Source organism: Crotalus tigris, unplaced genomic scaffold (assembly GCF_016545835.1).
Source record: "Crotalus tigris isolate CLP2741 ecotype Arizona unplaced genomic scaffold, ASM1654583v1 scf7180000018485.2372832, whole genome shotgun sequence".
NCBI lineage: Eukaryota > Metazoa > Chordata > Lepidosauria > Squamata > Viperidae > Crotalus > Crotalus tigris.
Genome location: NW_024097033.1, coordinates 948,268 through 974,271, shown reverse-complemented (window position 1 = coordinate 974,271; position 26,004 = coordinate 948,268). Strand labels below are relative to the sequence as shown.

General features: G+C 37.9%; 1 protein-coding gene across 1 annotated transcript in view; it reads right to left on the bottom strand.

The window, feature by feature from the left end:
* Positions 1-11,907: 11,907 nt before the first annotated feature.
* Positions 11,908-26,004, bottom strand: part of CCNYL1 (cyclin Y like 1) — a 33,336-nt gene continuing 19,239 nt past the window's right edge. The window contains exons 6-10 of the mRNA XM_039352887.1: positions 24,023-24,074; positions 22,983-23,102; positions 19,398-19,564; positions 14,712-14,874; positions 11,908-13,483 (exon numbers count right to left, since the gene is read on the bottom strand). Of these exons, the coding sequence (XP_039208821.1) occupies positions 13,367-13,483; positions 14,712-14,874; positions 19,398-19,564; positions 22,983-23,102; positions 24,023-24,074 (619 nt within the window). The 3' untranslated portion in view covers positions 11,908-13,366. The remainder of the gene's footprint in view (positions 13,484-14,711; positions 14,875-19,397; positions 19,565-22,982; positions 23,103-24,022; positions 24,075-26,004) is intronic.

The following is a 26,004-nucleotide window of genomic DNA, read 5'->3' as shown; positions in this document are numbered from 1 at the left end:
ACTGTAAGACTCGGCAGAATCCCGTTTCATGTTTTAGTTTGGGCTGGTGTTAAATCTACCCTCATCCTTTTTTACACAGATCTTTGCCAGACAGCCACCCGAGACAGGGAAGGGTCTCTCCTGTGCTGCTGATTTCCAAATGATAATAGCGAAGGCAATCTGTTTTCTTTGGAGTTGGTACAGAGCAATATATGCAGTGTAAAATCTTATGAATGAAAGCTTATTCACACTTGACAGAAGCAACATCTTGCTGGAGATACATGCAGTTTGCTTGATGTTGTGTTGAGTGCCCTGGGAATTAGTTGCATGCAAATTGGCAGCAGGGCAGCCTTAAGATGGGGCAGACATTTCCACTTGCTATCTGTCACAGATCGAATTGGTACAAAGTTCTTGGCTGTTCAAGTTAAGATTGGGCAGGGACAGAGGGCAGTTTCCATCACTTCCCTACTCCACTCTTAGAAAGCAAGAGCACCGATTCATCTGTGAAGACTGATCACTTGTATCTCACCTTCCAGAGAGTGGTCATCATATCTTTAAGCGGTTTGTAACCCTTCTGAAATTGCCATCTCTTAACTAATGTGAAACAATGTTAGCAATAGCCATAATCGGTGGGGAGGAAAGTCCCTCTCTCATTTCCAAATGTTAGCAATTTGAATATACAGGGAGTATATTGCATAGCCCTGAAAAGTAGATTGCAAGCCTTTACTTTCTTTTTTAAAGGCTGTTTATACCTACATGCCTGTGATTTGACTTAACTCTTCACAAATTTCATTCTTTCCTTGCTCTTTGACACTATGGTGTTATGGAAGTTGACCTCAGAGATAAATCTAATTGAATTCAGTGAGGCTTACATATGTTGCTAGAAATGCTTGACATGGGCTAATATTCTCAGTTCTTGAGAAAAAGATTAAAAAAAACACACCCCCTAGATATTCTTACATTTCTATGAATCTTAGATTCTCTTTCTGAACATTTCTAAATGTTTCTTTGGCGAAGTAGCCTTGCTTTTTTCTACTACTTTATTGAATATAATAATCACCCTGCACTTTAAAGCTTTCACCTGAACCTTCCAAGAATCTGTTGTTTTCCCAAGAGTTTTTGTCCCAGTAAGTTAACATGGCTCGTGGCCTTCCATCTCTGCGCAGAGGAAAGGTAAGATATCTATGGGCCTTGCCAGGACTTCTCCTAAGGTCTAGGGGCAGTGATGGCGAACCTTTTAGAGACCGAGTGCCCAAACTGCAACCCAAAACCCACTTATGCATCTTCGGGTGCTGGGTGGGCGTGGCCCATTGGGTGGGCGTGGCTGCAGTGGTAATGGCAGACTGGGTGGGACTAAAAAGTTCAGTCAATCAATTCCAACTTTGCAAGATCTTTTTTTTTCGCGAGAAGTTGAAATTGACTGATTGAACCTTTTTTTTTTTTTTGTACATGGTGGTGGAGGCCTAAAGCGAAAAGGTTTTATAAAACCCAGCTGAAGGCCTAGGACTGGGGTGACGGTGTCCATGCCCACAGAGAGGGCTCTGAGTGCCGCCTCTGGCATCCGTGCCATAGGTTCGCCACCACTGGTCTAGGGAATGGCAGCAGAATGTCTCTTTGCTGTGGGGATTGTGTAGGCTGGGAGCTGCCAGAAGTAAGAATCTGGCTTTTGTTTTCTAGAAAGACCTCACGTGCATTCTGGCCATAGTTAACTGAAAGCAAGTATGCCACTTGAAAGGGTCACATCTAGTTCCTGGAGCAGATGGTTATGGTACTCAGGGTCAGATGTTCAACGCATACCTAAAGTAGAAAGAGACTGTATGTAGGTTTGACCAGGAGGTTGCAGAAACCTGGCCACAGAAATTGGATTGGAGTTTTATTCCTCCTGTTCTATGGAAGGTAGCAGCAGGAGCGGTTGGGGCAGAATATTGATTGTCTTTGATCACGGTTCTACAGTTGATCAGTAATGGACATACTATATAAACTAGTCCAGCTGGCTTCTCCAACTGCAAGCAGTAACTCTTCCCTTGAAGCAACTGCTCAGGAGAGGAGACCTGCATTTTCTCAGTTGTGTGACACTATAAAGATCACAAGGAGCTTATTTGTGAACTTGAGTCCATCTCAGCTGATGCTGTCCCACAGAGGCAGTTTAAGCTTGGCGGACGATGTACTTACAACCAAGTATTCCCTCTTCATTTACATGATGAACTCTAAACCACTGAAGCTTATACAATCTTTCTGGTTTGTTTCTTTCTTTTTCCTTTAAGACTACCTATGACTCTTTATAGCTCTTATTTCATTAAATAATTTAAAAGGTCTTTAATACAACCCAAATAATTACTGATAAAATAATTACAAGGTTTTTGAGAATTATTTGAATTAAAGAACTGAAATCCTAAAAACTAACGTAATTGGGGCCTAGATGCTGATTTCTGAGCTAGAAACGTTCCCAAATCTCTCGGGCAAGTGGCAGTCTCTGAAGGAGCTTTTCCATAGGCAAGTTAGGGACTTCTAAGTGCTTGCGGGATTTATATATGTTCTTTTGTTCCTGAGACAGGTCCTGACCTGGTTTACACTGCAGCAACCCTGTTAGCCAGATTGAACTTGCCTTCAGTCATCTTCCAAAGAAGGAAATATTTAGTGCTACTTTTCAGTGATCCCATAGCACGTATAATTCCTTCCTTCCTTCCTTTATGCAATGCTGCTTTACTTCTCTAATTAAAAAATTAAGCCTGGGTGATGAGGGTTAAGTAGAATAGAAGATCCTGCCTTGAAGGCAGAGAAATAATTTTTTTTCTGGCTCCTTCCAGTGCATAGTTCTGACTTTGTGGTGTCTACTCACCAGGGCACAGCAGAAAAAGATGTGTTAGGCACAGACACCTGGATGTTTGGTATCGGGCAGAAGACCAACTCTATTCCATTATTCAGGTTTATTTCTAACAAGTGGGAATGTATAATGGAGAAGATGCCTTCTTAAAACATGTACTTCAGATTCACTGCCCCTAAGAGGTGGGAAGAGTTCCAGCTTATACAGTATAAACTCATACTTAAAGAAAATCAGAATTTACTCTCAAAGTTATGACTTGAATAATATTTACTTGATTTAAAATGACAAAATTCATTTGTTCTATCCACTATTTAGTAATCAAAATTCAGACATTTGAGAAATCTGGAATTTCAACTGAAATGACTTACCTAGAATCGTAGTTCCATGTCCTGTGTGGGCATGCAGGACACTCAGCCTAGAACAGTTGACTTCACTCCCAACTGTCTGCAAAGATTTGCATCAAAACTGCCCAAGGTCCACTTTTGTTTCTCGAGAACATAATGGCACTGCCCAACCATGTGGACAAAGAATACTGATTTGAGGGTTGCAAGCAAGTTAAATCTGGCTGTATAATAAACGGGTTGGAGAACATTTTTAGCATCCACTTACCACAGTTTTTTTTCCTCAGTCCACTCTGATATAAAAGGAGGCGTGGATGTTGCCATCCAAGTATAAAATTACCATCTTGCTGTACTTCCTTTAATTAGATCAAATGTTTCCGTGTAATGAAATGTTTGGGATGGGCAACTGCTCTATTGCATGACTTGCCAAAAATCTGAAATAGTCCTCTTAGCCTGTCATGTGAATGGCCGAAACATTTTTTTCCACAGGGCCCTGCTAGGCTGCTCTCTCTTTAGGGTCCCTCCCTATCCAACTGCACCAGTTTATTTACAGATACCCCATCCACTGCTTGTCAGTATCCCCGCCCCAGCTGATTTTAAGTACATAGTTTTAATGGAAGGAAATGGTTGCCTGCTGATGTATTAACATCTACCATCTATTCTGAAGAAAAGCTAGGCGGCTGGAGCAGCCTCACAAATGTGCTTTCTGTCTGTTGGGTGCTTGGTGATGCCCCCATAAAATGAGATTGTGACTGCATGAGCCTCCTTCTGCAGCAGGCCTTTTCGGAAAACATTTTCCCAATATTCAAATAGGCTTTTTGGCCCCCAAAGCTAAGGTACTGGAAAACAGAATGAGTTCTAATTCCAGATGGAAATGTTTGCCTGACAATAACCAATCGTAGATGTTTAATAATAGAACCATATATGTACCGTTAGAGCAGTCTTGAGCTTTCTTCCAGTGATAAAATAAGGCCACTCATGAAGATGATACGATCCATGGTGGTATCCTGGATAACCTCAGACTGACAGGGAAAGGCTACAACAAAACTGTAACAGCATTTCAAGTCAACCTAAAGTTTTATTGCACCCTTTCCCACCAGGGCAGTGAACTTGGGAACCGAGCACACATCCATCTATAGAATTTCATGGCTTGGGGGGGGGGGGCTTTGATGAATCAAAGTTACATGCTTGGTGTTTTAGGAACATTACTGCTTCCTGTAAGCAAGCTGAAAAGGCATGGCTTAAAAAATATATATAAAAAAATAGAAAATTAATAAACAGTAAGGAAAGCTTTAATTCAGTGTAGAAAACTGTCAAGTACATTATTAGCTTTGAAAATAAGGGTTTTTCTAAGCAAGGTAATACAGGGTTTCTTTAAGCTATTGTGTACTCTAATATAAGATTGAATTACATGTAGTATAATATGTAAATAGCTGTATAATTGTCTTCAAAGAAATACATTTATATATACTGAATCTCCTGTGAATATCAGACATGGGTTGGGAGAAGATTGTACATTTTTGTCAAAAGAATTTGAAAGCTGTAGATAACAGGATGAAAGTTTAGGGCATTAAATCATTGTATTTAAAGTTGGATTCATGCTTAGGTCATATTGTCAATTGTGCCTTGTGGAAATGAATTTTTTACATACTACTTGCAATATGATTATGAACATGGCAAAAGTGACATAAAATATGTAAAAAGCTTTTTTAAAAAAAGAAATGGACTTCAGTCTATCACCTTAATAAACATTTAAAGATTATGGTATACGTATTAAAAGATGATTGTTTAATATCGGACCACAAACTGACTTAAACTTTTAAACTATGGCTTAGGTTACTTACTGCTTGTTACGATAAAAAATGGATCAAAGCCTGTATCAAAGCCTAAAACTAGTGGCAAAGGAGAAGCACAGGGTATGTAAGACAAATTGTTGACCCAACACAATGTCCATTGGGCTCAGTTGTTTGAATACTGTATCTTAGGTATGGGTGCATATGGTGTAACTTGAAAATTTAAAAAAAAGACAACGTGTTTAGAATCTTTACTAAATAGGACACTCCTCCTTCAAAGTAAAGCATAATTGTGTTGTATGGTTTCTGATTATGATGAATAAAATAGAAAGTCGCATCACTACATAACTTTCCAGGTTCCAGCCTAGAAGAAACATGTCACCTTCTTTGTCCTCAAAATACTATCTTAAAGACATCTTTCTACCCTCACGAGACAATGGCAGAAGGAGATGAATGTTTCCTCTGGAATGCTGATGGTTGGGAAGACTTCATAGAGACAAGGAGCTGATGCCAAAGAGAACATCCGATGACTTAGAGAAAGGCAGAACAGTTTTCTGGGCTGTAGGCTGTACTTGTGCTAAGGCAGACTTCAGAAAGTTTTCAGAATATTAGCTTTAACTAATAGTCAAATAGTATTTGGATTTGAGACAAGTAATAATGATTGTTCTCAGTTTTGCTGTTTGATGGCAACCGAGGGAAGGGCTCTTAGGGCTGCAGAGAAGTCCAGGACACCAAGTTGTGTCCCCTGGTTTCCAGCAGGAGAGGTTCAAAAGAAAACATCTAGGTAAGTCCATTCATAATTTAGGTGCATATTTTTGAAACAGAGCCAAGGATTTGGCATGGTTTAGTCTAGACATGGAAAGCTATCTTCAAACTTGGGCTTTCACTATTAATCATAATGAGAAGCTAAGATAAAGTAATATATCTACAAACCCAATTATCTCCCAACCTTACTAAAAGATACAATTGCTTTTTTCTGTCGCTGCTAGAAGATTGTGGTTAACACAAAATGGAAATGCTCTTCCATGGAAGGAAATTCTTCTTTGGGTCAGACAGGTTTTGAAACAGCTCAGGAAGAACTCTCAAATATAAGGAAGGAAGAAAAGAGTGTGTTCACTTTTGATAATGCTGAGATTAAGGAATACAATGGAGCTGTGTGAGAGGCACAGCTTAATTTATAGATGTTGATGTCTTGCCACTAAGTAGCAAGCTAGTCTTGCCCTCCCGTCAGTGGCAGCGGTGAGAAAAACAGTACTGCAAATGGAAAACATCTGGATCCCTTGTAAAAACTTCATGAGTGAAGCAGGCCATGTTAACAGTAACAGTTCTCCAAGAAACATCTAGCACAGCATCTGCCCTCTGGAATAATATTCCCCAAAGAGCCATATGGGTCTCACTCTGATGATGTTCAGAAATCATTGAAAAATTGACTACTGTATTCTCCCAGGCCCTGTGGATTTTGTCTGGATTTTGTCTGTCGGATGTTCTCTTTGGCATCGGCTCCTTGTCTCTATGAAGTCTTCCCAACCACCAGCATTCCAGAGGAAACATTCATCTCCTTCTGCCATTGTCTTGTTAGGGTAGAAAGATGTCTTTAAGATAGTATTTTGAGGACAAAGAAGGTGACATGTTTCTTCTAGGCTGGAACCTGGAAAGTTATGTAGTGATGCGACTTTCTATTTTATTCATCATAATCAGAAACCATACAACACAATTATGCTTTACTTTGAAGGAGGAGTGTCCTATTTAGTAAAGATTCTAAACACGTTGTCTTTTTTTTAAATTTTCAAGTTACACCATATGCACCCATACCTAAGATACAGTATTCAAACAACTGAGCCCAATGGACATTGTGTTGGGTCAACAACGGGTGGTCACTTTCTGGATGCATATGTTCTTATGTTATTTTATTCTTCTTGCTTTTAAAAGTGAAAGCATGTGAAGTCATATAGTCTCTCTAAATTGTTTGTATCTATGTTTTTATTTTAGCTAGGTAAGCATGGAAAGGAGAGCCATCTAGAAGAAAAAAAATGGGGATGTGTTCTGATAAAGGAGAAAGAGCAGAGAAAGAATTAAACTCGCCATTAGTAACCAAACCCATAGCTTGAAATATTTTAATCTCTTGCTATGTGGAGGTGCCCTGAAGTTGAGCTTGCATATGGTGATTGCATGTAGGCAGCTCTCTTGGCACCACTATAGAAGCAATTTGCCACTGCTGCTTTTTACTGTTTTTTTGGCAATGCTTTTCCAGATACACCAAGAGCCTTAGAATTTGCAGCTCATCCCTCATCCAAGTGCTAACCAGAGCTGATGTCACATAACTTCTTAGGTCAATCAAGGGTAGCTAAGCCCCCCTTACTGTGAGGAACACGTGATTTAGGTGGTGGCAAGTCTGAAAGAAAGCTCATGCCTAGTCTGTGTTCCTGATCATGGATGTGTTCTTATTTTAGTATGTTGTTTTCTCCTTCCCAAAGATGGGTTAACAGAACTTTTGTTCGTACATTCATTTTGTTTTGTTTTTTAAACACACTGTTCTACATTTTAAACTGGAATCAATTTTTAATGAAGTCTCAAAGTCTACTGAATAATATAGGGTTTTTTTGTAATATATTTTATTGATTTTTTTAGAAACATAAATCACAATAATTGGTGAACAATGTGTTGTCTGGGTTACATTTGTAAAACAATCATTAACAATTGATTTCTATAATCCATAATCCACATAATGGTTTAGTTGATTTCCTCTTTTCCCAAAATATCCTCTTTTGCAAACATTGAGTTAATACAATTCTTATTGTTTTGATAGATAACAATTAAATATATTTTTTCCCAATATTCCTGAAAATAATAGTCATATCAATATAATATTTCTTTTCTATCCAATCATTCTGGTTACCTTATCATAGATCCTGTTACAGTCCTTATTTTAATTTGTTTTTCCCACCAGATTCTAAATATTCTCACTGGTTAAGATTTCTCAAAAATTAATTACATTTAAAAAATTAACTCTATTTTTCCATATGAACCATCTCACACTTTTACATTTCTTAAGGAATAGATAGAACAATGAAAAAAAAAAGAAAGGAGAGCAAGAGTAAAAAAATATAAAAAATAACATACTACTTAAATATATATCCCTCCTAAGCTAATATATATATATATATTTCCTAAATTTCTTATTCTTTTTAATCATAATTAAAAATATGTTAATCTTTAAACATTCCATTTAATACATCTAGTCATCTAGTCCTTTAACTCTTATTCAAAACATTTTTTATCCATTATATGGTAATTTTCTTAAATTCAATCACATTTAAGTATCTAAAACATTTCCTTTATCTAAGTCATTTACATTACTCATATCAAGAAAGAGAACAAAAAGGGGAAAAAACATACTATATTATTTAGGGAATTCATCCCTCTTAGAATGACATATATATTCCAAAACTTTTCTATTTCTTTAACCATATTCAAACAAATGTTTCTTTTTTAAGTATTCTGTCTGATAAATCCCATCATCTATTTTCTTGGTTTCCACTTTAGTTTTTTTCCTTTGCCCAGTATCTTTCTTAATCAATGTATTTCGCTGAATCAAAAAGTTTTTCCGTATGTTCATAAATGTTGCTGTAGATATAAAAAGTAAATCAGGTGAAGTGTCTTTGTACGGGACTTCTGCCTTTCCATGTTTGTTGAAAATCTTTTTCTTTCTCTCTGCTTCTCTTATCATTTCCTTTTTCTCTAATGTTCCTGACATCTCTACAGTCCATTTTATCCAATCTGTTTTCTTGTCCTCATTTATTTTGTAGTCTTAAGGGATAAGTTGTTTTTTCCAATTCTTGTGAATTTTTTTCCACTAGGATTAAATCATGTTTCCTTGTTTTGTTAAGTTCCATCTTTAAGCCTCTATTCTCAATTCTATATCCATTTATCTGTTTTATCTGCTCCTTCTCTGTTGTTGTTTTCTGGGAATTTTTTTGTTGTAGAGTTAACTTACAAATAGATTGATTTATATTTTCAAAGTTATTTTGGATTTCTTTGTTGTTTAAAGTCATTGTTGTTTGAATTAGTTGCAGTATACTATATATCTTCTCCTGTGAAGTATTTATGTTTTCTTGATATGTTCTTTCTACATGTCTCTGATCTATATGGCCAAGAATTTGAGTTTTTCTCTTCCTTTCTTTTCTCTGCAAATAGCTTTAGAGTCCCAATTAAATAGATATTTATAATCCAAATAGTTTAAAAAAGATTTTTTTCTCAAATTTATAATTCTCTCTGTCTACAGCCCAGATTGTCTTTTTTTGTCACAGCTGTTCTTTGTTGTTAAAACTTTGAAGGTCACAAACACAGATTAGCTTTTCCCAGGTTTTGCCAAGTCTTATATTAAAGTCATAGCTGTCATAGTCTTCATCCATCACTAGGTGTCAGCAACTATGTGTTTTTCACGTCCATATATTTTGATCTTCCATTAAAAAAATAATCGCCACTTCCGTTAGTATAAGGGTGAAGTGGAAATCCCCCTCCTTTCCTTTCGGAGGTATTTTGCTTCTTGGGGATCTTTTCCAGGAAATTAAATGTAGAATAGAAACGAGAAGATCGAATTCCTCACCCAGTTTCAAACACGCTGTTCACAGTTGTGCTGGTTAGTGCTTTTGGACTTTGGTTGCTAGTAGCTTGGGCTGGTCGATGCAATACGGCCAGCCTTTCTCCTGTTGGGTTAGAAGGCTTTCCCCAAGTCGAACGGAACAGCCACCACTGTTCCAGAGTAGCTGGAGCACCCTTCTTTCTTCGTCGCCTCTCTGGGGTGACTTATTTAGGGTCCCCAGGCAGGGCGAAATTAGCCGCAGGAGTGCAGAGAATCCACAAGCCTGTGACCGGTCACTACTGCAGAAAACCGGAAGTCCAGTTTCTTCGATCTGCTACCATTCTGGTCACTTGCTGGTTTGTTTAGTAGTAGAATCGTTAGAACCAGGGCCATTGGGAGGGGTTGACTTGAAGAACTCTGGATGAAATCCAAACAGCAAGGCATTTTGTTTCAGTCTCAGAACAAAACTTCAGTACATGGAGTATTTTGTTCTGCACGGTCTCAATGAATATATGAGGGGACTACAGAAGTCAATGACCTTGTTGATACTACTACTACTATTACTACTACTAATACTAATAATAATAATAAAGAAGTTGGAAGGGACCTTGGAGGTCAACTAGTCCAATCCCCTGCTCAGGCAGCAAACCCTATACCATTTCAGACAAATGGCTGTCCAGTCTCTTCTTATAATCATAACAGATTTTAATTTTTTGAATCACATTCCTTCTCTTTCTTGATAACAATTTGCTTATTCTGGAACAGGCTTAATTGTCAATTGATCAATTTTTATTAGGTCACAGACCAGCAACAGGCTTAACATATATTCTATTGAACAAGCCTATGTTTACTTATCTAATTCATTTTAAGAGGTTTCAGCACAGAATTGCCTTGGTGACAAAATAAACTCACTCTCATATAAAGGTAATTTAGCAACTCTCAAGTGAGTTGGAATCCTATTGAATCTCGACTTATTATTGAACTCCAACTAAGCACATATGAACGGCTGCTTGAGGTTGCATTCCTTTTAAATATTATCTTCATGCAGAAAAACAGGCATATTTGAATGAGGTTGTTTTGAATTTGTGAGTGCATGATGGGTTCATTGCTGTAAAGAATATTATGCATCAGAAGATCCTCATCATGTAATTGTAGAAATGCCAACCACACTGGAATCCACTGTGAAAGTCTAACTGAAGTTATATACGATACAGGCAATCCTCAACTTATGACCACAATTTTTATTGCTAAGCAACGCTGTTGTGAATTTACAATCTTGTTTTGCCATTGTTGTTACATGAATCACTGGAACTGGTAAGTGAATCCAGCTTCCTCCATTGACTTTGCTTATCAGAAGCCAGCTAGGAAGGTCACAAATGGTGAGCACATGCCTTGGGATGCCTCAACCATCAAAAATACATGTGGGTTGCCAAGTGCCCGAACTCTGATCACATAAGGGGATGCTGTGACAGTTATTAAGTGCGAGCAACGCTCATAAGTTACTTTTTTTGGTGGTGTTGCAACTTCAAATTGTCATTAAATGGATGGTTGTAAGTCGAGTACTGCCTGGATAGTATAGTCTACCTGTTTCTCCTGCTTTTAAATATGTCCTTCCCATTTTCAACTAAAAACAGTTTAGCTTCCCTGTATTTTTTCTGCTTCATGGGTTTCCCAATAATTAAGGATAGCAACATCATTTAAAAATATTAAAATCTTGCCATCAGAATACAGCTGTGCAGTATTTGGATGTGAAAGGGAGAATGTGTTTCAAATCTACTGTGGGCATGCTCGTGGCATCTGGCAACAGCTCCTTGAAGACGCTGCTCTTTTTTGCTAGGGCTGCCCAGAAGTTATACAATCCTAGGAAAATGTGTGTTGAGGTTGAGGTGTTACAGAAGTGGCAACAGAGTGGCTTTCAAATTTTCCATCCACATACTGCATACTTCCACTTCAAAGGAAAGGAAAATGGGAGTTGAGAAAATGGTAGCAATGCCTGCCTTATGGAACAGGATGAGTCTGCTGACCCTGCCGTGTTTTTCGGATCACGTGAAGGTTTTTTTTTTTTTTGTAGAGGCTCTTCCAATCTTTTTTGGTTTCTTTGCTTTACTGTAAGGCTGCCGTGTCTTTATTTTAACATTATATTATGTTTTTAAGTCAACATAAACCACTCTGGAAAGTCTTAATTATTGAAAAAAATGAAATATATCGATGAAATCTAGCAGGCGCTGCAGCAGAAGAGCAGGCCGAAGGATTGCCTGCCTGGTTCAGAGCCAAGGCCCAGGATACAAGGGCAGCCGAGTCCTGCTGTGCATGTAACAAGGCATTCAGTGTTTTGGTGTGTATGTACCTTGAGGGGGGAAATATAAAGCAAACAAAGAACACCTTAGCTTAATTAAAATAGAGTTTATTATTAGCTTCTTTTTTTTAATACAAACATGACAAAGGAAAGCCACCTGAAGATGTAGCATTTGTTTCAAAATTGAATTATAATCAATACCTGATGCCACAGACGGGCTGGTAGATTAAAATACTGTAATGAGACTAACAATTTGAGTGCTGCTGAACACTCAAGAAGCAAGCTTGGTTCATAATTAAATAGACAAAAAGAGTCAAAACTGTAAGAAGCACTGTCCAGTGGGATGTTTTAAAGTACAAACCACTTAGATATTGTGACCCAGAACTGTGAAGGCCTGTAATTGAGAATATGTCTTCTGTTCTTAAAAAGAACAATTTTATTTATTTTGAATTTCTGTTTTTAAAGAGCAAATTTAGTATGTAGGAAAAGCCAATATAATTTTACTTCAGAATAAAGATAATTAAATGCTAGGTTTCTAAGGAAAAATAATCCATTTTATGAATTGAGAACAACCGTATCTCCCTCATCAGGATCAGAGTGTGACAGTGGAATTTAAAGCTAGTTGGAAGCATATAATAAAAGCAGTTATATATTTACTGTTTGTAGTGGAAGAATTTAGCTGAGTAGCTCATCACCAAGTCAACACATTTGTTAGGGATTTCAGGGCAATTCTATTCAGCCTTCAAGAAAAGAAAGTGTATTATCAATTCTGTCTCTTCCACAACTTAACTAGGAGCACATAAGATGCACCAAAACTGACAAGAAATAGACCCTGAACCACTAGTTTACTTACTAGCAAATACAGATCTTCACTCCTTTGCTCCTCTCCCTAACATTTCCTTTTGCCGCGACAATCTCAAATGAAGAGATTTTGTTTACCCTTAGCATATACTACTCAGCAACTCCTTGTCCCAAATTGACCACCAGTGTACCAATAACTAGGGAAGTTTGAAGTGTGCATACTGAAGGAGGACAGGGGAGAGAAATCTTTGCTTGCTAATGCCACGGCATCAGTTCCAGAATGACGTTTCGCCGTATTAGCATGAAGGTTGTTGCACTGACTTGGAAAGGCAACTGCAGTTGGGTCCTGGATTACTGAAGAGGAAAGAACATCGTGACTATTTTGTTAATGTTCAAAGTCTAAGTTTTAAAACTAGTCATTATTTAAAATGCAGAGAGTTCACAGCTATAGGCCTACATAGTAAGCAAACATCTGTGGATAGAGGAGATTAGTGAGGAGAAAAGGGAAAAAAGACCAATTAAAAGTTTCTGCACCTCTGGATTTTGAAGGGAATGTGCCCCTTTGACAAAGTTCCATCTTTTCTTCCCTGTGGAATTAAACTCCTCCTCCGGCTCTGAACTTCCTTGGTTTATTTGCTCACCCTGTCCTCCATGTGAAAGACACAATCACTGTTGACTGGTGAACTTGGAGGGAAGGTGTTATTCCACTTGTAAGGATGCTGGTGCCAGTGTTGTAGCTTTCCTTCTTGATCAAGAGAGGATGGCATTAGAACGGTGAATGCCAACTAGGTTATCAGCACTGAAGGACCGTCTCATAGCAGCCTTTGACAAGTCTTTGTATTTGTCCTCACACAGCCGGGAGATCGCCTACAAAACATTTGTTTTAGTGTTATCGGAGCCAGAAAGATTCTGAACTGGCATTAATATAGCTGCATCACCTATGTCTTCACCAGCAACCATAATGGCGTTTTAAATTGAAAAAAAATCCATATGCTTGTATTAACATTTCCCCCCTGCAAAGAATGATCAAATAACCAGGTTTTTGAAAATTTGAAGGGGAAGCAAACGTGTGATTTGAGTTGTACCCTCCTGCATGAAGAATGAGGGAAGATGGGAAAAACACACCACTCTACATCAAGTTCGTATTGCATATGTATTCCCAAGAACTGGGAACTCTGTTTTGCTTTTTCAGGAACACCTCCCTGGAAACAGAATGAATGACATTTTTTTTTGTAAAATACCAAAGTTATCCTAACACAGAGAAACACTCAAGAAAACACATCAGCTCATTAGAATTTTTAAGGTACTTCCATATTGACTTAAGCATCAACATGGGACTCTTGAAGGAACTTGTATGCATGACACATCAAAAATACATTTTATAAGAATAGACAGAGATACCCACAGTTCTCCTACCATCACCACCTGTACTATAGCTGGGAATTTTCCACTACCTTTCCACTCTTAACGGTCATGTGTTTTTTCCCCCATGCTGAAATCAGTAATAATATATGATGCCAACACCCTTAGGGGGTAATGCGAAAGAACTTCCAGCAACTGCTCACAACTGGCCTAACTTGGAGATCCCATTTCAGCATTCTTTGAAGCTGACAAAGAAAGTTATGTACACTTAACTGGGAGCAAGTTATTACATATAATAGAAGTAAGTTCTCAATAGACACGTGAAGTCTTTATTACAAAAGTATTAAAGTCTCCCTAAAATGTATAGATTCATCAGGTGGTCATGTGCGATGAGATTTAAGTTGCATATTTCACATGTTCTTTGAATTTTGATGCTAACCTGGAGAATTACAGCCTCAAAAATGGTAAATGTAGAGAGCATCATAGTTGCTAGCTAATATTTTTAGATATGAAAAACTCTTATCTCTAGTGCTCATTCCTAGCCTTTTCTGCACTGTGGAAACAGGATGCACACCTGTCCTCAGAATGGATTATCTCTTTTATCAACCATTTCCTTAACTAAGATGTTAAACAAAGTCCCAAAAGCTTCATAAGTGATACTAGAGTAATCAATAGCCACAAAAACTGCTATTATACAAGCTAACTACCCTGCACAAAAGTCTCACACTATTACCTCTAATTTCTGTGCTCGCTCTTTACTAAGGGGCTCCAGCAGAAAGCACAGGTTGTTGTCATCTGCTAAGGAGCGTAGGTCAAAGTAGTATTTGGCATAAACACTGGCAGGAACATTGATATTGAACTGCAGCAGCTCCAAAAAGTGTCTTTCCATCTCATTCCTAGAGGAAAACAAGAGGATGACAGAAACACAGGATCAGGGCCTTTGGCTAAAGGCAAAACAAAGCACCCACCCAGCCTTTGGTAAAAAATGGTGATGTAGAGCCAAAGCATTTTTAAAGGAATAGAATTAATCTATTAATACAGTTAGAGGCAGAGCACTATTTGAATTCTGGTATTTTCAACTCATGAAAAAGATTACATTCTGCCATATATTCACTCTGTGGATGCCCTTTTCTTTATTAGAGTTTCATAAGCCCAGCTTTACACAATTCATACTACATTCTTATTCTTACAAGAACCTGCACTATAGTTATCAAATGAAAAGAATGATGGTGCTGTTGATTAGCTCTGAAGAACTTGCAGGCATTTTCACCAGATTCATAACAGGAAAGGGGTATGCTGAAGTAGGAGAGGGCCAACAAAAGAAGGAGGCATATCACCACGGCAACAAATGGATCTCTGAAGAGCTGCTGCTATTATTTTGGTGTATAAAGCCTCTCGAAGCAACATGGATTCATCTTCACAAATAAATAAATAAATAAATAAGCAAGCAGCTTTAGATAGGCAAAGGAGCTTTCTATCCTGAAACTCCTAAGAAATTACTTTATCAACCTTAGCTGGCAAAGGGAATTTTTTTAGTGGTGCTTATTTTGGCAAAATCCATCCTATATATTCATATCTGTAGGTCAGCACTTCTCAGGATGGACAGAAGCAATCTAAGACATCACTGATTACCCAAATTCATACAATATTTTAAAATGAACAGGGAGATAATACAGGTAGTCTTGAACTTACAACGGCAATTTGGCCTGCTATTTCTGTTGCTAAGCGATGCAGTCATAAAACCCAACTGCACTGTTTAACAATGGCAATCCCTACAGTCCCAGTTGCCTACAGTTCCAGCTGCCATCATCGTTAACCAAATCCCATGGTCATTAGGCCAGGCAACTTCTTGCCAACTTCCCACAACTGTAAGTCAGTGCATAAATGAAGTCAGAAAATTGCAAATCCCAAGCCAGCAAGCAGGTAAGTGGCTGCTGAATGAGGGAGGGAGCAGGAGGGTATGAGGGAGGGGTCTGTGACAATTTGCCGTGGCCAACTAGCCACAGCCAACTCCTCACGGCCAACAGTTACACTAATATCAAAAAAATGGTGGAATAGAATCATTAAAGAAAGGATGCAAAAGGAGGGACAGAATGAAATGTGAATGACAAAAATTAAAATGATTTTTTATTTATTTTAAATAATTGAATTATTAAATTGTCCCATAGCAAGTTGTCCTGGGGTTTGCTGCCTGTGGTGGGTTGGCCATGCAACTTGCCCCATTCCATGAGGAAGGGTTGGAGAGGGTAGGCAAGGGGAAGTGTGAGAGGTGCAAAGCAGGGAGTCTGTGTGAAGATGCCAGGGAGTGCACAAGAGGCACAGGTAGGTTTGGGTGCATAAGCGTGCAAGAGAAAGCTAGTGTCTATCAGCTCAAATGATGGAGCTAGATCTCAAACCCGCAGAATTCACAACTTGAACCCTTGACTATATCAAAATATCCATTTCTTGATGACCTACAAGAGGATAGAAAAGTAATTTTTCAGGTTTAACTATATTTGCTAGGGACTGAAAATAAAGCAGAATCAATCACCTAGATGCTACTCATGGTGAGAATAGGAGCTTTGTGTGGCTTGCTTTTAGAAGATAGACTGCAGTCCCATTAAATCTACTGCCAGAATTAATTTCCCGTTCATATGGTCATAAGGCTTATAGAAATGCAAATCAGATGATGTTTTGATGATCATCTCATCAGGACTTCATTTATCCCCTTTGTTCAAGACTTGCTAATACATTTTAATTGTGAAAAAATACAATAGTTTTGTCAGATAACAACTCTATTAATAGATTTAAAGCCTAGGAAAACAAGAAAGGCCCTTGTTTTATTCCTATGACGTGCAATTCAATAGCAGGCTCCCTTTTTACACCCACTGTAATCTACAGAATTAGCAATTAACTAAATGTATTCCTCTCCATTCTTATTAAGATAGTCCACTAAAGATCTATATACGAGAGGTACATACATTTGCATCAATTTCCTAATTTTATATTTCTTGCTGCAAAATCAGAAATAACATACATTGTACAAGGACAGTTCTGATGCATAATTTTGTTAGTCAAGTTATAACTTTTTCACCCCGAAATCTACCCCCTTCAAATCTATCAACCTTCAAATACTCATTCCCATCCCATCCAATATCTCTTCACTTACATACTATTATATCACGTTTATGTATTGTCACATGTATATGACAATGTGTATGTATGTCATGTGTATGAAAATATTTTCCTGAGAAATGATGAAAAATACACCAGGCCCAGTCTCCAGTACATTACTGCAGGGGTTCCCAACCTCTGTATCGCAGCCCACTAGTGGGCCGTAAGCTGTTTGCAACCAGGTTGTGGAAATGACAGATGAGAGCACACACATCCCCACATGCATGAGCAGCAGGTGAGCGAATCCCCCTTTCCCCTTTGCTGGTCCGCAAAGCCAGAAAGGTTGGGAACTCTATTGTATAATCCAGCATATTTCCTCCCACTTGTCCCCAATCACACTAGTATATATAGCAATTTAGCTTGAAGAGAATCATTCTGGAACAGGGCTTTTCAACCAGTAGTACGGGTACCACCTGTGGTACATTGGCACCTGGCAGGTGGTACGCGACCATCCTCGAAAAGTGGTAGCAGGGGAGGGGAATGAGCTGAACTGGTGGCAGCGCCACATAAGCCTGAACAAGAGACAGCTGGAGCTGCACGGTATCAGGGCTCAGCGGAAGCGCCAGGATCGCCGCTTCTTCGGGGCTGTCAGGGCTCAGTGGAAGCGCCAGGATCAGCGCCAGGCTCCAACTGGAGCTCAGAGCTGATCCTGGCGCTTCTGCTGAGCCCAGAAGAAGCGCCGATCAGCTGGAATGTTGCAGCATCTCCAAGGTCTTGTGATTTACATTCAGATGCTTGGCAGCTGATTCATATTTATGACGGTCACATTGTCCCAGGGTCATGTGAAGTGACCAAAACCTGCTGCAGCCACCCAGCAGACGGGGGGAATAAAAACCAAACATCCCCCCACCCCACCCCTGCTGCTCAACAGAAATGCTCACAACAATGAAAACCTCGGAGAGGAGGAAGAGCACCACCGAGTGGGCAGGCAGGTGTCTTGCTCGGCTATGGCTTGGCGGGGGGCCCTTTTTTCAGTGCCATTGTAACTTCGAACAGTCACTAAGCGAACTGTTGTAAGTCGAGGACTACCTGTACTTTTATCACTTTTTTCCCTTTTTTTTTTTTTTGGTCATCAAGCTTTTGACACCTTGCTAGGCGACTGGTGGTACTCGGATGTTGCCATATCCTAAAAGTGGTACGATGGGTGAAAAGGTTGAAAAGCCCTGTTCTAGAAGCTTCCATCCATACCCTAAATGAAATATCCCACTGGACAGGACAGTTCAGGAGGACTGCAGCTGGATAAAATAGTCTCCTATTAGCAATCCCATCTCACAGTGCAGTTTAAATGCTAGATTTATTCAAGCATAGCTACAGAAATTCTATCTTATCAAGTTAATGAATAAAAAGCAGAATTCTTCACATGCCTGCGGTGATGCTTGAACATGAAATCCCAAAATGTTTTGATATCTGTGATCCCTCAAAAGTGCTTGTAAGTGGACCTTACAGGATTGGACCAAGTACCAATAAAGATTAGTTTCACTGGTTCAGGAGAGGTTTTTTGTAGTTTACTCTGAGTGGGGTAGTAGACCAAAGTGTAAGGTTTGATCATGTGATCAAACATAATTTGTATGAAAGTAGAACCATGTTGTCAAAGAACATCTCCCTTAAGGCCACTATTATCTCTCCAAAATTCAGAAATTTTTGGAGTTTTAAGATGAGAGCCACTTCCATTTATGTTCTTAAATCCCTCTCCCAAAAAAGCTTTTTGAAAAACACAAAGGAAAAGCTCCCTTCTTTCCAATAATACTGTCATTGCTTCTTGCAATCTTTCTAAAATGTCAGGAGGCAAAAATGTGGGAATGACCTCCTAAATGTTGGCTTTTCCGTGCAGATTTTATTTTAGAGATTCTATCATCAAACTATCCCTCTGCTCCTCCCTTCTGAGCTTTGTTTAAAAAAAAAAGGTTTTTTTAGTATAATGAATCCACTATTTCCTTTTATCAATCAATATTTTAAAATTATTTTATATTACCTTCAAATTTTCTTTTTGTCAATTAGCAAAGGCATAAATATGAAGAAAACACGTTACAAAAGTGGTGAGGAAGAGAGAAATGTAGTATCTGAGAAGCTGAGCAAATCATGATGAATCGAATTTTGGGGATGTTCAAGTAATACACTCACCAAGGATGTTGGATACCTAGCTACAATTTTAGAATGCAATATCTATACAGTATAGATAGGATATTTTTATATAAAGAAAAATATTAAAAAGATACAAGCTGGATAAGACATGGGCAAGCAATTTCAACTAAATTTGCTATCTTACATGTCTTCCACTGTAATATCCTTCAGGATTTGGCAGTAATCCACATTCCATACAGCTTGATCATCCCACACTTTAGAAGCCAGCAGTATAGCACCTAGGACTATCCTCTTCCAGTTACTTGGACAGATGTCAATCTCTGCATAGGTCAAGAGTCTTTCTAAGTAAACCTGAAAATAAAGAACATTTGCACATTTTTAATGATTCATACTTTCTAGCTTCTTATAGTGCCTCTTAACCGGAAGTCTGTTGCAACCTATGGATGTAAGAAGTGGCTCTCATACTTTCTTTGTGGATGACACAGATAAAGAAAATCTCAAAACTGTATTTTTCAATATTGTTTGCCTACATTGGGTGAGTCACCATGGCTTCCCCCTACTTTCAAATGTACACTGCAAGTAAGCAGCTCAGCTCTATGGCAGATCTGATATAGCTTTTTGCAGCAGCTTCTTGGGTTGGAAGAGAAAGGGAAAAATGTCAAAGAGAGAGAGAATGGACACCGACATGCTGCTTAGACTTCCCCCTGCCACTGCACATCATTATTCTTTACTGATATTTCCAATATTTTTTCTAAAGAAAAGCGACTCAACTGAAATTCTAACCCACAGGCATCAGAACTTTGATTTTAAACTGATTAAATAGCACATACAATCAACTTCATTCTAGACAGAAAATTGTTTCAATGTTTTTTAAATAAACAAATATTCCTTTTAAAGGTGCCAGAACCAATTACTTCAGCAGGTGCCACCACTTGGCTGACTCTCTGTGCTCATAACTAAAGCAGGACAGACTGTTTTAATACTTGGACAGGAGATCTTCACAGATCCCAGGGTAGGTAGTCAGACTGGAAAACTGACAAGCAGTCTAGAAGAAATCAGTGTTCAACCACTTCTGTACTGTGGCCAAGAAAATGTACAGGGACATCCATAGCTGCCGAGAATCAACTGAAAGAAGAATTATATGGCTGAGTATTAGTAGTCTCTGCCTGGGGACTATCACTTCCCGGGTTCACTGTATATTCTGTATGTCCAAGATTTTAGACTCCACTGAGTTCAACTTACGATGTTTGTTGTTCCACTGAAAGGGCAAGGTAATGAACAGAGGAAGTGATCTCAACCAGGCTTATAGGAAGTTACTGTCATGAGACTTTCCTGTAGACATTTTTACATTGCTAAAAGTTTTCTTCATTTCCTAAAAGATAACTATTATTTAATTATATTCACTGTGTGCCCAATTATTAGGCAAGTTGTATTTTGGGGAATTAATTTTCTTATTGAATAACTACAGTGTTCTATCAAAAAATATTAATAAACCTCAAACTGAATATTTAAGAAAGTAAAAGTGAGATTTTCGCTTTCTTAGGAGAATATCTATGTGTGCACAATTATTGGGCAACTATTAGTGTGCAGAATTATTATGCAACTAAATGAAAAATGAAAATTTGTCCATCTCACTTGTTTATTTGCATCTATTAAAGTGAGAATAAACAAAACTCAAAATGTACAAATAAACACTTCTGACATTTTAAAAAAAATCAGTGACAGTTTCTTGATTCTGCTGACGATCAATGTTTTGTGCAGCAGACCCTGTTCAGAGAGGTGTACTGTTTTCCTTCATCATAAATCTCCCATTTAAGAAGGACCTACAAGTTCTCAATAGGGTTTAGGTCAGGTGTGGAAGGGGGCCATGTCACTATTCTTTCATCTTTACCAGCTAGCCATGCAGTGGAGTACTTAAATGCATGCAATGGAGCATTGTCCTGCATAAAAATCACGGTCTTCTTGAAAGATGCAGACTTTTTCCTGTACCACTGCTTGAAGAAAGTGTCTTCTAAAAACTGGCAATAGGTTTGGGAGTTGATTTTGAGTCCATCTTCAACCTGAAAAGGTCCAAATAGCTCAACTTTAATAATACCAGCCCATACCAGTACCCCACCTTCATCTTGTTGGCATCTGAGTTGAAGTGGAGCTCTGTGCCTGTTACTGATCCAGCCACGGGCCCATCCATCTGGTCCCTCAAAAGTCACTCTCATCTCATCAGTCCATAAAATCTTTGAAAAATCTACGTTCAGATATTTCTTGGCCCAATTAACTTATGTGTCTTGTTCAGTGGTGATTGGATTTCAGCCTTCCTTGCCTTGGCCATGTCTCTGAGCACTGAACAGCTTGTACTTCTGGGCGCTCCAGCTTGGTTGCAGTGTTGGAATATGACAGCAGTGGAGGATAATGGGTTCCTGGTAGCTTCACGTTTGAGTCTTCTCAAATCTTTGGCAGTTAATGTGAGTCTTTTTTTCTCAGCACGTTTCTTGCAACCCTGTTGACTATTTACAACAAAACGTTTGATGGTTGTGGGATTATGCCACAATATGTTAGCAATTTCAAGAGTATTGCATCTCTCTGAAAGACTTTTCACAATTTTTGACTTTTCAGAAAGAGTTAAATCTCTTTTTTGGCCCATTTTGCCTGAGGAAAAGAAGCTGCCTAACAATTATGCACACCTTGATATGGGGTGTTGATCTCCTTAGGCCACACCCTCCCTCATTACACAAATACACATCACTTGATATGCTTATATCCACTAAGCATTCAAATTTATATAGCTTGGAGGCGGACAATATGCATGAAAATGTTGATATGGTCAAAATACTCACTTGCCTAATAATTATGCACACAGTGTAGTTTCTTCTTCCTTAAAATTAAATCTGAAGTTTAAAAAAAATTAGAACAAATACCAACTAGGCAGGAACATGTTTTTTTTCTCTTTTAGTATGTTTATGAGACAAAAACACACCCCCTCAACTGAAAAGCCTACAACTTCCGCAATAAGCACTTTTATAACAGTAAGATGTGTTAAGCAATCTACCTTCTTATCACTCTTTTCCTATTACCAAATTTTGCTGTTTTGGTGATAAAACACTGCCAACTAGTGGCAGAAACATTTTAAATATATATTTGAGACTATAAGAATGGATTTTTTGTAGTTATAACTCTTTTAGAAGAATTCCCATATAAGAGCAGAAACTGCAAATGGATTATGACCCACCAATGCCATAATGAAATAATTTGTCTGTAGGGCCACACAAGGCATGGGTAATTTTGTTGTAAGAGATAACAGCATCATACAGAATTTTTTACCTGCAGACATCCAGAATGTAGAACAAAGATTACATTAAGATTACATTGATGTTGTTTCAACATGAAAACAACAACTATACTGTAAAGCACTAGCATAAAAAAGCCGAACTGTTTACCTAGATTTGTGAAAGATGTTGAGTAGATACCTCCAAAATAAATTCCCTACGGCCATAAGCATCTATTTCACACATGATGCATTTTTTCTTTTATTTAATTGTATCTGATTCTAGACAAGTCCCTTCGGTTTTTGTGGCAAGGTCTTTGGTAAGTGGCTTGCCACTGCCTCCTTCCCATGACATTAGTGGCATCTTTAATGTTGAGATATGGTTCAGGCTGGAATCTGTTTGGGCCCCAAGTCACTAGGCAGCATTGGCTCTTTCTATATATTTAATGCTGACAGTATATAAGACATCTTTAATTAAATGCAAGACAATCATAATTAAGCAAGACTTACCAGAGTCACTATTGCACATTCAGCTGTCAGCTGTGCTGCACTAAAAAGGGTACGTACAAAGCGATAAATGTGCTTGTGATCAGGATCATGCTTACAGTAGTCTTCTGGAACCTCTTCTCGCTGAAACGTGATACAATTTGGAAGTACTTTAAAACTTCTATTAAAAAATAGTTGGACTGAGTACTGAGCAAACATAAAGAATTATACTCTTGAAGCTCTTGTCTTGCTTACTACAGCAGGAAGATAACTCAATATCTCATTTTTAAGAAAAATAGAACATAGAATACAATATAGATGTGTGTGTACACACACACACACACACATCTATGTATATAGATGTATTGTTCTATATATAGATATATATAGTATACAAATAGCTGTCCTAGTGATGTCCTAGAAATTGTCTTTAGTTGTTCTGCTATTTGAGCCATGTAATCCCTCTATTCCTTGCAGTAGGGACCACATACAATACTTTGATGCTTCTGCTGGAGAAGATCTGGGATCTGTTTGCCTAGCTCCTATTGGCCACTTAGATTTGCTGCAGGCCCTCTCATCTGGCTGCTGGGCCTTGAAAAAGAAACCTGCCTCTTTTCAAATGGGAAAAGTCCTGCAGCATCCCAGAGAGCTGTATTCTAATAGAATTTAAGGAGATTAAGAAATATGGGTAAGCTGCTTTATTTGCATGTTTGACTTCTTTTCAGACAAGGATTACAGAAAGACTGCAATTTTCTCAATGTAATTAAAGCTATGCTTTTAGCCTTCTGTAAGAAGATATACTGGAATCAAGAATAGAATCAAAGGTCCAAGGATGCTATTCTGCAGTATGTCTTAAAAATCAGGAGGTCAAATGTCTATCTGGATATGTTTAGACTAAAATGCTTCTTTGCACATCAGGAGAAAGAAAGCTAAAAATCCAACTTCACTTTTCTTGCATCTTGATTTGTCTTATAAATGGAAAAAGTATTACCATTTCAGAAATAAAAAATTAAAATATTCAAAAAATCAAGTGAGACTATGAATATAAAAGCAAACTGATTTACCGTGAGTGGATGTGATTTTTCATCAAAAATATCCAGTGATCTATCTGAATCCCTGCAACAAACAAACAGGAATGCCACTGGAATTAGTAAAGCTTGATCATCTTTTGCCCATAGTCTATGCCAAGGCACTATATTTTTTCTCCATCATCTTCTCATTTTGCTGTTAAATCCTAAATATTTAAAGCAAATATAATAAAATGTGTATTTCCTAGCTTTCAATGTTAGTTATTATCAGGGCTTTTTTTGTCATAGAACGCCAGAATGGAATCCAGCACCTTTTTTGGATGGAACCTTGTAGGTAGGCAAGGTGAGTTGTATGATGTGTGTGAGTTCCAGCACCTTTTTTTTTTTTTAACAAAAAAAGCACTGGTTATTATACTTATTACTTTTGATCAGGTTAAGAGTTTACATGAGGCCTTGGTTTTCGAATAGGATTTAGAAGTATAGAACATGAAAACTTGGTTGTAATCTAAAGGATGATATATAATGCAACTCTGCTCTATATATATGTTAGTCAGGAGTGAAATTTCTAGTTAACAGAAGAAAAGAAAGCAGGAGTTCAACGGATGAAAACTTTCCAGGACATAAAAGGAAATCAGTCACCTGCAGACTTCTAGGATCATAAGTGATCGATCAGACTGTGTTAGAGTTCTGATTTTCTTTTAGATGCCCTCAAAGCCTTTTTCTATCAGTCACAATTTCCATTTTGGATGAACTTAACTACAGTTTTGCAGCTTATTTTGTAAATCTGGAGAGGAAGTAGCCAAAATCTCATCTGAGCAAATTTGACACAGAGTCGAAACCAAGGTGTAAAAGCCACCATAAGGGGCATAAACATCCAAGCTCAAAATGCTTCTTGTGAAGACCTTTTAGAGCCTCAGTCTTTTCTCATAATTTGTGACGAATACAAGCCCTACACTCAGCCAGATACTGACAGAGCTAGACCCGATGAGTCACTGTGTAGTCTATATTTAAGAAACCCCCTTCACTCCTATGGGACTATCTGCAACATTCTGCAATGGAAAAATGACTTAAGCAATATGCATAATATATAGCTTTTCTTCCCCACTTACGCAGCTGCTATGCATACAGAAGATACCAGATAACTATCTTCAGATAAAGGAAGTCTTTTTAAAATGGTTCAGGGCAACCAGTATGCAGCATTTTTATTCAATGGCTTCCATCTCATGGGTTTTTACAGCCAATTCTCCATTATTTAAGGATTGAAATTCAGCAAGGAATTTACAATAGCATCATTTAAAAAAACATGAGAAAGATTAAATCAAATTTCCCAAACATATTTCTTCCTCTCTCCCATAAGCCATATTACTGTTTTACTGTATTTCATTTTAAAAATTAGACTTTGCATCTCTGACTTACTGCATGTGCAATTTTGCATACTTTCTTCCTTCTGTTTAAATATCTAAACATTATTTCTTTAAAATATGCTTTGTAAGGTTATGATAAGACTATTGGAACCTGAACAGACCACGTGTTGTTCTTCTTTGTGGTCTTGTCCCATTCCAGCTGATGCTCCCAGCCCACTCTCACAATAACAAAGGGGCAAACAAAAATAATACCTTTGATTGAAATATTGAAGGATGGTCTGGAGATTTAAGTACAGTATTTTATTTTCAGTAAGCAAATGTGAAATAACTATGGTTAACTTTATAAGATCAATTATATATCTGTGTACTACCTATGTTATTTAATTAATCCTTCATTTACACAAAGAACACCTAATTTAATAAGTGCATTATATAGAGGATGATGATCAGTCCATCAGCCTTTCCTTCAATTCTAATTCCCAAGTAAACACTTCCTAAATGGGTTGGTCCATACCTCTGAAGATACCACAATTGAGGACATGCATATATTTAATCTTAGCTATTTACAGGAATTTAGCATTCACTTTTCAAATGCCCAATCTTTATACGTTTTAATATATTTAAAATTAAATAAATTCATTTCAAAAAAGCAAA